We start from the raw sequence: 15,798 nt of genomic DNA on the forward strand, positions 1-15,798 counted from the left end.
ACAGAAAGGAGGAGACGTCGCACAACTTTTATTTTAAGATGACCAACAAAATGCCTTCTTCAGGGAGTTATCAGTAGCCCTGAAGAATGAGTTGTGAGACCTCTCCACCTTTCTGTTCACGTTTATCTCCCGTGGTCAGCACCTCCCTACTATTGGTGTATTGCCACATATATAACTAGGCTACTACTGAACTGGTCCAGACTCAACTAAAATGAATCCTATCAGTTGCTTTTTTTATTTTATTAATTAATTAAAATTAATTGCATCGGAATTGAATTGAATTTATAAAATGAATACATAAAATTGTAGGCTAAATTAATTAAAGTTAGGGCAAAGTGATATTTGTTTTTAAAACTTTGTTCAAAACTGTTTTATAAATTAGCATAAAGCTCCATTTTCTGATAGTAACCATCATGAGTGCTTGCTCAATAACAAGGTCGTCCTCATGTCTCCCTCTCCAACTCTATAGTAAACAGGAAATAGATTTGTGAAATAAAATGTGTGTCAGATCCTGTGTCTAAGTGAGACGTTTAACACAATCTAAATAAATATCTCATAGAAGAGCAGGGAGACAAGATACAACCCCCCCAATTGTATAAGTTATATTGTATTTTACATTACATTTTAGTCATTAAAATAAAGTTAGATGAGGCTTTAAATTAACCTTGCAAACGAAATGGTCAATTAGTGTAGATTGCCGAACCTGAACTTACATTTCTTTAAAAACATGCATTCATATTTTCCTCTTTATATAAAATGAAACAATATCTTTGATTGTCATATTTTCTTATTAATGTGTTTATTAGGCCACATTAGTGTTTAATGTAGAATACTCGTCTGAATAATAGCCTCAATAACCTAGGGGCTGATCCTATAATGTTTTTAATTTCACCCTACAAAGTCATGAATAAACAATGCAACAGTGTGCCTGTTTACGTCATGTAACCCACTAATACATGTTTTGACAGTTTCTTTGTCACAACCAAGCGTGCGAGAGGATCCTGTACTTCTTCAGATAAACAAGCCAGTTTGTATGCCTACGCTGTTGATCAAACCCTTAATCTCTTTAACCCATTTTGGGCAGGAACCCCTTATGGTGTTTTAAGCATTCTGTTATACTTTAGCTATTGAAAAATAGCAGCTTGTAGCTACGAGCTTGTAGTTCTGCTATTTTTGAAAAATCGTGAAAATGTGGCACAAATCTTTGAATATATATTTCAGAGCGAACATTTTTCATTAAAATATTGGCTTCTGGGGGGTCCCTGGAACTACATATTTTGAGATGGGGGGGTCCGTGGCCCAATAGAGATAATTCTGGGGGTCCTTGACATGCAAAAGGTTGAGCACCACTGACATAGAAACATGGGTTTTTCAGAAAGAAATTAGGATTTAGAAGCCTTTTTTTAGCGACCTCAGTCGAAAATGGGTTAATAGGCGCCAGTCAAAACTAATGGTCTAGGCAACAATTAACTAAACTGTGTGGACAGCATGGCTCTTACTTGATGTCTCCCCCCTAACTCAATATGACAGTCATAAATATTGAGGGCAATTTTTAAACAAACTTGTGTTGGCATTATGCAACAAATGATCCCTTCTCTTATTCTAAATGTCAAATAATAACCTCATTCTTGCATTCGGCCATATGTTTAATGCATTTTAAGTAATTCCAAATTAGCATATTTCCATAACGCCTGCCAAGTATTTGCTAATCCAGTTCAATTCAGAGCCTTAGTTATAAAGATAAGGATTGCTGCCATCTACTGGTGAGATATATGAGTTATGATTTTATTGAGCTAAAACTAACAGGTTAGTTCAGATTCTTGGACTTAAAACTGTAGGAAATACTTGCCATTAATACAAATACAAAACTATCGTCTATATTTGTATTGTTGACCTATTTCTACCATATAGAGAAACTTTCGTTCAACTTTGACCCCTCTGTCACATGGAACTATTTTTTGTGTGCAGTATCACTACGCCAGCAGAAACACAAAACCATAGTTCCATCATGTGACAGAAGGGTCAAAGTTGACCAAAAGTTGCTCTATAAGTTGTTGTTTTTTTCTTCTTTTTTCACTTCACTTCATCACAGTCACACAAAGCTTGTAACTCTATTCAACTAAACTATCACTCCCCCAATACGCAGCATTTCAGTCAGGCCTTTACTTAGTTTACTAGGTCAGTTGGAATGTCAAGTTGACCTGTTCTAAGTTGTGTAAGCAGAAGAACATGGGGTCTGCCCCACAGGCCCACACTGAGGGGACTCCATACATAAATGAAATAAATCTGAGGCCAGTTACACAACTGTGTACAAATCAATCGCAGGGGCAACAAGGCCAATCAAAGATCAATGACAAGTCACAATTAAACTGCAAACAAAGCAGTTGATATTCACTGTTGGGGGGAGAGAGAGAGAGAGAGAGAGAGAGAGAGAGAGAATAGACCTACATGGAGACATTCTTTGCCACCATGCCAGGTATGAACCAAAAAACCAATACAGCCGCCCTGTCGCGACAACTCACAATAAACCTCAGCAACCACAACACAACACATATAACACATATAACCTACAGTGGAATTGATGGCTGTTATAAAGACCAAAACCTCTAGCTCGAACCAAAAGGAAATAGCAAATTCACTCACACGATTATTTAAGTGATCAAGAGCCACATACACATAATACAGTACTGTTCCCCGTTACAACTCACACCTTCGAGGCAGATACACCACAAGTTCCACAACAGTAGATTCACATGAGCATTCAATTCCAGAGACAGAAACAGTTACTGAACATGTTTCAGTGCCACCCGGACCGGTCATTGGGTCCCAAAATGACAGTAAAGGTACACCAGCTTGAATCACACTAGTATCCACACAGCATACAACACAAGCGGCAGCAGCAAAGAAGCAAAAAACGAAGTTCTTACCATGAGCAGTCTTCTAGTTCATGATGAGCCCTCTAGCGGCGTCTCCAGTCAGCTCCATCCTCCATACGTCTGGCTAGCTGGCCAGTACTTTCCTCCCAGTATCAATGGCACCGACCAGCCTCATTCTCCTGGCTGACATCTTCTCACTCAGCCTTGGTCCTTGGATGTTTAGTGCTGCACACATAACATTCTGGTGTAGTGCAGTGGTCAGGGATTTAGGGCAGGCTCTAGGGTCCAGCAATCGAGCATGTCACAGGAGAATGGACTCAGGGCTGAGAAGAAGCTGAGCTTGGGGGTCTGGGGTCATCACCCTGGTTCGTGTACCTGTGGAGCAGGTTGAGAGACACCATAATAAGCTTTGAGTATAAGTAAGTAGCCTAAGTAAGTAAGGTAGAAAGAAAGAAAGTGAGCTGACCAAGAGCCACATACTGTACAGTGTAAACTGACTGTAGGCCTACCCTGTCACAACTCACTAGCAACATCCTTCCGGTTTCCACATACTGTATACAGCCCAGTAGTACACAGTACATACATATAGCCTATTTATCCTGTCACAACGACAACATACACAGCCTAGCTTTACGTATACACGTAATGTTAGTTTTATATCGGATAAATAATACATTTTAGGAAGGAAGCTGTGCAGACTTTGGGCATGCCTGGACTTAGCCCTAGAACGGCTCTTGTTGTTACATACAGTATGTAACAACAAGAGCCGTTCTAGGGCTAGCCTGGACTAGGGTATATTATTATAATATTATATGCCTTGAATTAAATAGAGATAGAAATCTAGATGTGCAATTCAGGTTGTAACACTTGGTTCAATATCACTTTCAATTAAACCATCATTGGTATTAAAACAGTTAAGAATTTATTGTAAAAGCATTAAAATACTGCTGCACAGCTCTTCAAACACCTTCCTTCATTTCACCCTCCCTCTCACTCACCACGCACGCACACACACACACACACGCACGCACGCTCGCTCGCGCACTAACTCACCTGGTCCCGAAGATAGGAAAAAAAGTAGTTTAATAATTGTAATTGTTAAGAAGATGAACTAACTCTTTCACTAACTGTCACAAACAGTTTTCACTTCCTTAATTAACAACCCATGACTACTCAACTCAACTTCCACGAGGTGTAAAGTTACAACATTTATATTAAAGTTGTTTATTTCACTATTTTTTTTTAAACTGCCAAACATCAAAGGAGCTCGTGTGTGTTTGTTTGCCTTTTGCAGCAGGTGTGTGGGAGAGGGGCGTACCCGTCGTAGCTACCGGAGAGCGCCCTTGGATGGGTGCATATGCGCCTCCTACAGCCATATAATAACTTTTAATGACGATATATGAATTATTATTCTCTTCATTACTAATGGTTAATTTTATAATGATAATGCAGGCCAGGCAGCAGGCAGGTACTGAAATAAAAATCGAACGGTAACCAAATGAGCACCCCTTTTCTATGCTAGTCTTGGTTTATTCTATCACGTCACACCCGGAAGTAGAAGTAAACATTGACATTTTTTGAGTCAGGTGATTTCCATCCTCATGACTTCTATTAGAAGTGTCTCTGTAACATTCATTCGTCCAGTTATATAATACACATTATTCTACAACGTTTATATCGATCTGGTATTTCCGCTCCTCTATGTGCATTATAAACCTGAGTAAACAAAGGAATCAAGAGTTTAACTACGTCTTGGCTGGCTAGCTAGCTATACTTAGCTTCAGCTGACACTGCCTTTGTTTACGAATAAAAGACTACATTTAAACTCATACATTTGAAGATGGACAAGATCGCGAAAGGTAGGTGAAATCCAGAATAACCCTATTCTGTCCGAATAGCTTGTTGTTACTGTCAGCATATTTAAAATCTATTTGCTAGAAATACACATTTGCATCAGCAAAAAAATCATTCATGAATTGTGTATTTTTTTATTTATTTTTTAACAATTAACATTATTTTTCCTGAGTCTACCAGGTCTTACAGTCTTACTGCCTTTTATTGATTTGAAAGGAAGGCAACGAAACGCCACTACAAATTCATACCGTTGAATTAGGAAGGGGTGTGTGTGTGTGTGTGTGTGTGTGTGTGTGTGTGTGTGTGTGTGTGTGTGTGTGTGAGTTGAGTGAGACTGCTAAAAGACTACTAGTAATAACTATTGCATCGATCGAGTGATCTCAATACATAGAAATTGATTTATTTGAGATTCAGAATTTAAAATTTGAATACATTTTGTTTTGATTGTATTGTTCCACTTTTTGCTTTGGCAAAACTTATGTTTTTTTTAACTGAATCATGCAAGTGCATTTCATTTGGCTGCCTCGGTGCTTGACTTTCTAGATGTCACTAAAATCAATGGTCGCGGTCTTTCCTTAAACTTGTTGTTCTCATCTCATTCCTCCCATAGATGTAGGAGACATTCAGTCAAGACTCGTGGACCACAGGCCGATCACCCAAGGAGAGATCCGCTACTTTGTGAGGGAGTTTGAGGTAAACCACGTTGCAACCAAGTTGCAGATGTTGTCAGTGCGCACTGCTCTCTATTATTGAGATGTTAGATAGGTTATCACCGTAACACATCTTTGGAAGCTACAGCAACAGCATATCTGATGAAAGCGTATGTCTAATTTGTGTTGGTGTCACCGTTTCCTGTAATGAAGGGAAAAAACTGAGTCATTAACTTCTATCACAGCAAGACTGTTTATTTATAATATTTATATAGCGCCTTTCTCCGAAGCGCTTTAAAATGAATGTGTATTACATTCCCACTTTCACATTACACACACATTAAGTCATTAACACACCGACGGCAGTGGCCGGACACCATGCAAGGCACCATTCTGCTCATGAGGAGCAGTTAGAGGTTCTTGCTCAAGGACGCATTGACAGTAACCCAGCGGAGCTGGGGATCAAACCGGGAACCTTCCGATTCCCAAGCGGCCGCTCTATCTCCGCTCCTCCCCTGACTGTCACATGATGGCTTGAATGTGATATGACTAAGCAGAAATGCAAAAAAAATATGTTTGTGTGGTACTACAAGTTCCTAAATGTTGTACTGTTCTTTATAGATTGTCAACACAAGTATATATAATTATTTAGCTAAATCAGTGGTACCATGCCAACAATAACTTCAGTGAACAGATGTCCTTTTTGGTTCTAAAGGAGAAGAGAGGCCACAGGGAGAGCAGACTTCTGGAGAACCTCCAGAAGATGGTGGTGGAAACCAATGAAAATGCCCTGCCCAAATGTGCAGACGGCATGCATGAGCACTTGGTTGATGTCATAACGCACTGTAAGTCCCGGTCACCCTCACACGCTTGTCTTGTTTGTCTACTTAGGTAGTTTTAAAAACAATTTTCGATGTAGGTCTAGTAATTTGGAATATCTAGCTGACAATTCCATTATCCCATTTTGACCTGAGATCAGATTCAAAAAATGTCTTCTACATCCTGACAGTTTTCTGAAATAGCTATGTTTCTATGTCAGTCGTTCTTCGATTTTTCAATAATAGCAGACCTACAAGCTCGTAGCGCGCCACTCGGTGGCGCGCTATGAGCTTGTAGATCTGCTATTTTTCAATAGCTAAAGCATAACATAAGCAACACACCAAAAGGGGTTCCCGCCCCAAAATGGGTTAAAAACTATTTTCGATGTAGGTCTAGTAATTTGGAATAGCTAGCTGACAATTCCATTATACCAAAAGTTCGTTTGAGACTGAGGAAAAAGAGAGAGAGAGAGAAATCTAATGACATCATTCAATGACGGCGATATATTGATCGAATAAGGACTGTTTCACTAATGTTTTACTTATTGCCTTTAATCCATTTAGAGGTCTCTGGCATTGAATTGCTTTGCATTGTAACATGGAAGGAATGTGGTTCAAACTGGGCTCTTGCTGGGAGTTAAACCTGTCTTGTCTTATGTAATTATGTTGTCTGGTTGTTAATTTGCTCACACAGTGGAGGCTGCAAATCACATGGCACAGAGAGTCCAGCAGAGGGAGCTAGATGCACACCAGGTAACATAACTGCCTCCATAGATTAATGAATAGACTAGAATAACATTTAAGTACCAGTAGTCCATAATATGAAAAATTAAATCATTAGAATCATACTAACAGCTTTTTTGCATAGAAAATTATCCAGTTACAGTATATTATTTTATTAAATTAAATTAAATAATCAATTAAATCAATTAGTTTCATTATTGTTGCAACGCTAATCAAACTGTCACAAAACCGTTAAAACAAAAAAATATATATTATTCTTGTGTTCCCATTTTTTCCACACCTTTCCTCCCAGAGTGCCCAGCTGCAGGCGAGCATGGAGCAGTGCAAGGTGGACTGGGAGGAGTTTCTGAAGGAGCAGCAGAGGCTGAAGGAGGAGGTGGACGAGGAGCACGCCAAGGCTGTGGGTCGCCTCAGCACCCAGTACAGTGAGATGAAGGCAGACCTGACCAATCAGCACCCAGTACAGTGAGATGAAGAAAGACCTGACCAATCAGCACCCAGTACAGTGAGATGAAGACAGACCTGACCAATCAGCACCCAGTACAGTGAGATGAAGACAGACCTGACCCAATCAGCACCCAGTACAGTGAGATGAAGACAGACCTGACCAATCAGCACCCAGTACAGTGAGATGAAGACAGACCTGACCAATCAGCACCCAGTCCAGTGAGATGAAGACAGACCTGACCAATCAGCACCCAGTACAGTGAGATGAAGACAGACCTGACCAATCGGCAGCACCCAGTACAGTGAGATGAAGTAAGACCTGACCCAATCAGCATCCAGTACAGTGAGATGAAGAAAGACCTGACCCAATCAGCACGCAGTACAGTGAGATGAAGTAAGACCTGGCCAATCGGCACCCAGTACAGTGAGATGAAGAAAGACCTGGCCAGAGTAATCTCGTAAGAGAGTTGGTGACTGGTGATACGCTTTGATCTCGCCGCAAAGCGGGTGCCTATGGGCTATAGTTCCAAACATTGCTCCAGCCGCTGGAACTATCCCATTGAGATAGAAAGAGCACTTCCGCACTCCATTGTTACAATGCGAGTCAACGGGAGTGTCATTACTCCCTTACTAGCTGTTGCCAGACTTACCGGAGAGCTGTGGAAATTTTCTGCTGTCTCCCGGCGGCTTTTCCGGGTTTTTAGACAGCTGGTGGATGGAAATTAAGCTCCACCCGGCAGGAAACGCTTGCCCCCGCGGCTGACTGCCGCAAGCGTTTCTGCCAGGAATCTGGCCGTCGCGGCATTCAGCCGCGTGGGTGGAGCTTCTTTTCCATCCACCAGCTGTCTTAAAAACCCAGAAAAGACGCTGGCCGACAGAGAAAACGGCCGCGGCTGTCGGCTCAGGTCTGGAAACGCTGACTAGATTACTCTGGGCCTGGCCAATCAGCACCCAGTACAGCGAGATGAAGAAAGATTCAGGTTCTCAGTTCTCACCGGTCACTGGTGGACAGGAGGTGTGAAAGAGAATGAGTGAGTTGAATCACTTGCATCAGTGGTTTTCAACCCTTTTCATATTATTCGGCATTTGAGCCACAGACCACGATTTGATGAGATTTAGAGTCTCAGAGACCCAAAACGAAAGAATATTTTGTTATCGTTGGATAGGATTTTGTCCACAATTCCATGCTGTTTTGACGTTGGTACCATAGTAGAGGTAACTGGCAAACGATCAAAATAACAATCATTTTACATTCTCTAATTGTGTAGTCTTCTTGCAAATTAAGTAATTTGCAATGTTTAACATTAACAATAATGTAACTCTTGAGAGTGTAAATGTTACGCTTTCAAGAGTTAAAGATCTAATGAGGTCTATTTGGTTACCAACTCCATAATTTAGCTGGGGACCACCTGGAAGCCCCTCAAGGACCACTGGTGGTCCCCAGACCACTGGTTGAAAACCACTGACTTAACGTGAAATGTAAGTGTGTGTATTCATCCCTCGCCCGTGATCCCTTGTGCGTGCGTACGTACGTGCGCGCACGTGTGTGTGTGTGTGTGTGTGGCAGCTCGTTTGCGCCAAGTGCCTGCTCTGCATGGGTGAAATGAGGCTGTTAGCCTTTGATTGATGCAGTACTCAGTGTTTGGCACCGACGCAGTGTAAAACCCTGGAGCACCAGCCCCCGCACCAAAGTCAACATTGGCCAAATCAGAAATACGTGATTAACAACGTTAGCGCTTTCACATTTTCACAGCCCATCAAAATCACAAGTTTCTGTCTTAAGCACACGGAATACATACAACACACAAGAGGTCTGGAAAATGTCCCTTAAAAAGAAAAAAAAGCAATCAGTTGATTGTTTCTTGGCTGTTAAGTATTCACCATTCCGAGATGTTTAATGGAATCCGGCCTGAAGATGATGAATTTGTATCATCTGTCAGCTGAATAATATGAAAGGAAACTGTAATTTGGCGGCAGGGTGAGATGTTTCGAGCATTGAAAGCGAGAGTGTTTAATGTTGGACATGCCGTTCAGAGCAGGTGTGTTTAAAGTGTCGGTCAAGTGTTGTAGAAACGGCCTCAAACAGAACAGTCTCCAGAGCAAAGTGTCTCTCAGCAGCTCCTCAGTGTTTGGAACGGTCAGCCTCTTACATCAACTTCACGTAAACCAACTCCAATGACTGGAGTTCAAAACGGCTTTGCCGGAGCCAATTCCAAACTGTGTCACTGACAGCTATAAAGTTGTGAATTTAATTATGTGTCACAGATTACAAATGTGTACCATTGCTGAAGTTACAGAAACAATACTGGAATCAGCGGGTGCTTTTTCTGTTTAGACAGAAATGAGGAATATCACATCTGGCGTGTGTACACGCAAGAATTGATTTGGGGTGACAGTGTGAAAGAACTCGGTGTGAATGCCGTGTCAGACTCGTCATGTATTGGACCACAGTGTAACTTAAAAAATTCGCCTCACCCATAAAAGCAAATGGAAGTTTGAAGTGCAAGAGTTTTCCTGCCTGCAATGTTGCTACTTGCTACCAGCTGTATTGTACATACAAAACACCCTTAAACCATGAGTCCATGACCCCCTTCTAAGTTAATACCACAGCACAGTGAACTAAGGCAACAAGAGACTTTTCTTTTTTTCTTCATTTCATCCGAAGAACCATTCGATGAAATATAGACTTGTTCAAGGAACTAGACATTCATAATATGAACATAATTGTTCATATTATATTATATATATATTATAATTGCTTAATGTGTATTAAAATATTTGTTTGTTTTGTCTTTATCACTGTGTTCTGTACCCCCCCCCCCCCCCCCCCCCCCCCCACACACACACACACACACACACACACACACACACACACAGAACTCCTGAGGTGGATGAGAGGGGTGCAGTACTTAGTTTAGACAGTTTTTGGTTTTGACTAGTCATTGGTCAGACCAGTAATTAGTCCTACAACTACAACCTATCTCAAACCCTCACCCTAAACCTAACCTCCCACAGGGCAGCACACCTAAACCTAACCTTAACCCATGTTTAACCAATGACTAGTCTAAACTAAGTATGCACCCCGATGAGGGACGTGCGGTAGTTTTTCATGGAGTGTTTTGTTTGGAAAATCATTTTCACTGGACAATGGCAGGTTATTTGGACAGGTTGATGGATGGTCGGCCACGCTGGGTACATTCCTGGCATGGCAGAGAGCAGAGGTCATCAGGAACGATGTGACAGGACAAATATTTAAAGTAGCACCACACACACGCACATGCAGTGGTGGACAGTATTGCATTACATTTACTTGAATACTGTACTGTATATATATACACTTTACTTTGGTTAGGGTTAGTTGGTGAGTAATTGTATTTTTGCACTCCACTACATTTCTACAAAGGGAAAAAAGTAGTACCATTTAATTAACCATTCAAAATGTGTGAAAATTGAACAGATTTCACAACTTTGACTGAGCAACATTCCCTTGTAGTTGAGTAACATTTGACCAGCAGTATCTAATCTATACTTTGTACTGGAGGAAGTAAGTAAGTAGTAGTAGTGTAGTAGTAAGTAAAGTAGGGTTGACTGGTTTCTTTGCCTCCACTACACTCTTCCCCCCCTTCAACACACACACAACACTCTCCATCCTCTGAAACGCATGCAGAGAGGTACAGGCTGTCTTGCTCAAGCAACTCATTTGGGTTATTTTTTTGTTTAGTTTTTTTGATGTGAGCTAAACTCATCAATCAATAGAAGTCAAATAAAGTAACTGTTAAAACAACAATCGCTCAAGTGCAATCTTTTTTTTAAAATGTTTTTATTCAATCAAATTCTCTGAGAGCTCTGAGGGAGACCCTCGTTAACAATGATGCCGAGATTAAACACAAGCTAAGAAACATAAAAAATCACACCTGTGTGAAGTGAGCAGTGCAACTATACATTTATTGTAATAGTTACTGTGGTCTGTATACTCACTGTATTCTAGTGCACTGTGCTCTCTACTGTACTGCCACTTTACTCTGTGCTATACTCTACTAGCCACATTAGGTGATGCAGCTTTCCGTGCATGGACATACAGACACAGGGACAGACATACGGACACATGCCTCCGTAATGGAACGGAGGCACCGTTCAAAAATGGCCAATAGATACTAGGTTATTCAGTTTAAGGTCAGGTCCAGGAACCTGGTGCCCCATTGCTGAAAGCAGTCTTGACTCTTTCCCATATCAAGCTGGGGGTCTAGAATTTAGACAACGTCAAATGTGTTGGCCGACTTGCAAGGCTTCAATGAACGGAGGACCTCCCCAGGCAGGAACTCAAACCCAGAATGTTGCTGTTAGAGCATTTGGTGGATGCATTAACAGGTTGAGCCACCAGGGAGCCCTGTCACCGAGTCTTTTTGACACATCTGACAACAAGTGTCTTGTTTCAGCAGAAGGCCTGCAGGCGCAGACAGTGAGCTTTGGCTCTTTGGTCCTCGGTAACCTGTCCTCTGTTCTTTCAACTGCCATGCAGGTGCAATCTCTTGTGTGTGTGTGTGTGTGTGTGTGTGTGTGTGTGTGTGTGTGTGTGTGTGCGCGTGCGTACGTGCATGACTGCATGTGCATCAGCACACTGTATTTGTGTCACATATGTTTACATATGTTTCTAGTTGTGTGTGAATATGTGTATGTTGTCAACTCAACTAAGTTCCCTGTGTGTGTGTGTGTGTGTAAATGTTATAAGTGGTGCATTTATATAGCGCCTTTATCCAAGGTGTGTGTCTGTGTGACTGTCTGTAACTGTCTGTGACTGGCGTCAGTGCAGGAGGACATGACATTTGGGCACAGATCTGCCAGTAAACATTTTTAAATGAAGGGCCATGGCCACTCTACCGTGGTGTGTGTGTGTGTGTGTGTGTGTGTGTATGTGTGTGTGTGTGTGCATACATGCGCGCTGACCCTCTGCCTTGGTCCATGTGTGACTAGGCACAGCTGGCCGATGCCGGGACAGCCCATCAGCCGCTAATGAGGAGCGACAATACGGAAACATGGGTCACGTCTGCCAACAAGGCACCTTTTCATCTGCCCTTGTTTATTTTCTGGGTTTCGTTGGAAAGAGAGAAAACATTCAGAGCAAATGAAAGGTCACTGTTAGATGCAGTAGATGTTCATGGATTGAGTAGAGAGTTACAAGCCGTCGGCCCTTGTGAAGTGCTTTGGTGGTATGGATGCCAAGCGTGATATTGTAAAGTGACGGATGGTGACACATTTCCACTTGCCTGCTCAGTGTCAAGGTCAAACGTCATTTTGGAGTTACTGCGGGTGTACCAAAATGTGTATTTTCTTTCCTTATATGGCTTTACTGAGATGAACATATACTACAAGAGCTTAAGTGATGGACAAACATCCATGAAGATAGGCGTGGTTATATTGGGTTAGGGCTAGGGTTCACAAAAAAACCTCTCCCAGGGATAACTTGTGAACCGCCTGTGCAATTGACTCCAGACTTGCCATTGCCATTGACCCAGGGATGTGTGTAGTGGAAATTCAGTCCAACTGATGGTTGTCCTGAGCCAAAAATCCACATTGGCTTCCCCGATATACAGTATAGTATCAGTATAGCACATGGCTATGTATTGTAAGTAAGATGTCTGGAAAACCCCTGGAAAGCTCAACATGTTATGGCTGTCTTGAAAAGGTTAAAAGGGTCTTTGCTGTCCAGGGTGTATGAAGCCCAAGGACATTTTCTTAGAGTTTAGAATCGTGTCATGGAAGTGATATCAGACAGACATTACAACTAAACTTTCTTGGCAAACCGCACAGGCTGCCAGTGCAGGAACTTCCTCTGAAGCATGTGTACTTCCTATCCTTCAAATGTGTAGATAGTCCAGGGCCCTTTTATTCTGGGAAGGACAAGTCTACAGCGGCGTGTAGGGGTCAGACAACAGCTGAAGTCCAGCCGTTATCGTCCTCTGCGGCCTGCTGCCTCGTGCCTCAGGACCCCGGTCGGTTTGTTTTTTGTCTCCATGCGTCTATCTGAGACCAGTGTGTTCTTCCTGTTTTGGAAGGAGAGCAGTGCTGTCAAGCCGAGGAGCTTTATACCGCTCCCGGTGCCAACATAAATGGTGAAGGGAAAAGGCAGCACCCAGCCGGAGCCCTGTCCGACAAGGGGACAAAGATTAGGGGGAGGCGAGCGTTGCTACAAGCGCTGATCTGACGCCTCGTGTCATAAAGAGAGCATTTTACTGGTATTGGCAAAATGCCTCAGATAATGATGAAGGTATTTGGTTGACAGTAATGTCAACACACAACCACACACATAACAACTTTCACGATGCACTGTGAGCTAAAGGTTAAAAAGAACTACAATCAGTAGTTTTGAGAAAATTTTCCGATGCTTTCAAGTTAGAGACTTTGTTAAGAATCAATTTCCCTCCTACCCTGAGAAACCAGCAAATAAACCATGGGACAACCTCCTAATACTGTATCCTGGGCAAAGGGGCCATATTTCAGTGACTTACCAATATCTTATGAGATTAAACATCCTCCCTATGGACAAAAATAGGAATAGGTGGGAGACCGAGTTGGGTGAAACATTTCTTGATGAGTGGTGTGATGTGGCTATTGATCGAGTCAACACATCAACATCGTGTGCTAGACTAGGCCTTATTCAATTCAAAGTCTTTCATAGACTTCATTACTGCAAATCTAAACTTGCTACAATATATCCTGGAATTGATGATAAATGTGATAGATGTGCTCTCTCACCAGCTAATCACACACACATGTTCTGGTCTTTCCCCAAGTTGGTACATTATTGGACTAAAATATTTGAGATCTTGTCTGATATATTTGAAGTTCATTTGGAGCCGTCACCCCAGATCGCTATTTTTGGGTACCATCAGATTTTGAACTTCTAACCCAGAAACAGTCTAATATGGTAGCATTTGCCTCACTGATAGCAAGACGTAGAATATTGTTGGGGTGGAAATCCCCAACTCCCCCTTCTATAGCTATGTGGCTTAAGGATATTATGGGATTTTTTAAATTGGAAAAAATAAAGTTTACAATTAGAGGTTCAACAGAAAGGTTCTTTTCTAGCTGGCAACCATTCATTACCTACTTTGAGAATCTGAGGGTACTTCAACCATTCATTACCTACTTTGAGAATCTGAGGGTACTTCAACCATTCATTACCTACTTTGAGAATCTGAGGGTACTTCAACCATTTATTACCTACTTTGAGAATCTGAGGGTACTTCCGACAGACTAATTGAACCAATACTATGTGTGTTTTTTGCTTCCTCATAACAATAGAACTGTGTATAGAGGGTGCTGTATGACAACGTTCCGATTCAACACAATATTTTCCAACATAACTTGTAACTTTTGAACTATAATAACCCAACTCATAATTGTATTTATTTTGTTTTATTTTTTGTTATTTATATTGTTTTTGTTATCTGTGCTTAAATTATAATTTTTGTTTCCTACTGTTCATATTATATGTCAAATATACATGGTTGTTTTTGTATGTCTGTACTCAATTGTTAGTTATTTTTTATATTGTTTAATGATGACGATAACTGTGGGGGGAGGGATGGGGTGAGGGAGAAAAAAAAAGGTATGTTCAAACTGTACTACATTGTTGAAACCTACTACCAATAAACATATATTAAAAAAAAAAAAAAAAAAAACTACAGATAAAACATGAGGGCTCCATCTTGCACCACCCTTATTATCCCTTATCCCTAAACTTATTTGCCATTTTTTACTATTTTGAAAATAAATAGTAGTAAAATAGTTCAACTAGCCGATCTACATCTACACGTTGTGAGCTTGTAGATCAGCTATCAGCTAAAAAAAAAAAGGCAAATAAGTTTAGGGTTGAGGGTTAAGGGGTGGCACAAGATATAGCCCACAGTACCAAAAAAAAAAGAAAATAAATAGAAATAGGGACACAACAGCATCAAGTATAAGTATGCTTTTTAGTAGCCTAAATACATTGTTAGGTTGGGATATACTGTATACATTTGAGCCAGTCAGGAGAGAGAATGAACAAGTGAAATTGGAAGTAACAAAACAGAAAAGAGCACTATAGTGTTCATGTTCATTGGAACTTGAACACTATTTTTTAAGCTTCTTCTGATCTGATTCGATAAGATTGGTATCCTGAACGCAGCCATGGGCCCGGGCCGGTTCCGGCGTGCTGCCCCGAAACGGTAGAGAAATGACAGTTACCATGTGGGGGTCCCCGGATCATCCAGACCCCCAGATGCGGGGCAGCACGCCGGAACTGGCCTGGCCCCATGGCCGGGCCAGTTCCGGCGTGCTGCCCCGCGTCCGAAGCGGTTGAGAAATGACAGAGTTACCGTGTGGGGGTCCCTCTAATGTACTCGCTACTATACTGTCACTGTACTGTAC

At 41.5% G+C, this 15,798-nt stretch overlaps 1 protein-coding gene across 1 annotated transcript; it reads left to right on the top strand.

Moving 5' to 3' along the window:
- Window positions 1-4,457: 4,457 nt before the first annotated feature.
- Window positions 4,458-7,418, top strand: bloc1s5 (biogenesis of lysosomal organelles complex-1, subunit 5, muted). The gene is made up of 5 exons (XM_083778279.1): window positions 4,458-4,735; window positions 5,341-5,423; window positions 6,096-6,225; window positions 6,893-6,951; window positions 7,235-7,418. The coding sequence occupies exons 1-5, from the start codon at window positions 4,717-4,719 to the stop codon at window positions 7,409-7,411; spliced, it is 468 nt and encodes a 155-aa protein (XP_083634405.1). The 5' UTR covers window positions 4,458-4,716; the 3' UTR covers window positions 7,412-7,418.
- Window positions 7,419-15,798: the final 8,380 nt, after the last annotated feature.

Source organism: Protomyctophum parallelum (genome assembly GCF_964188405.1).
Source record: "Protomyctophum parallelum genome assembly, chromosome: 12".
NCBI lineage: Eukaryota > Metazoa > Chordata > Actinopteri > Myctophiformes > Myctophidae > Protomyctophum > Protomyctophum parallelum.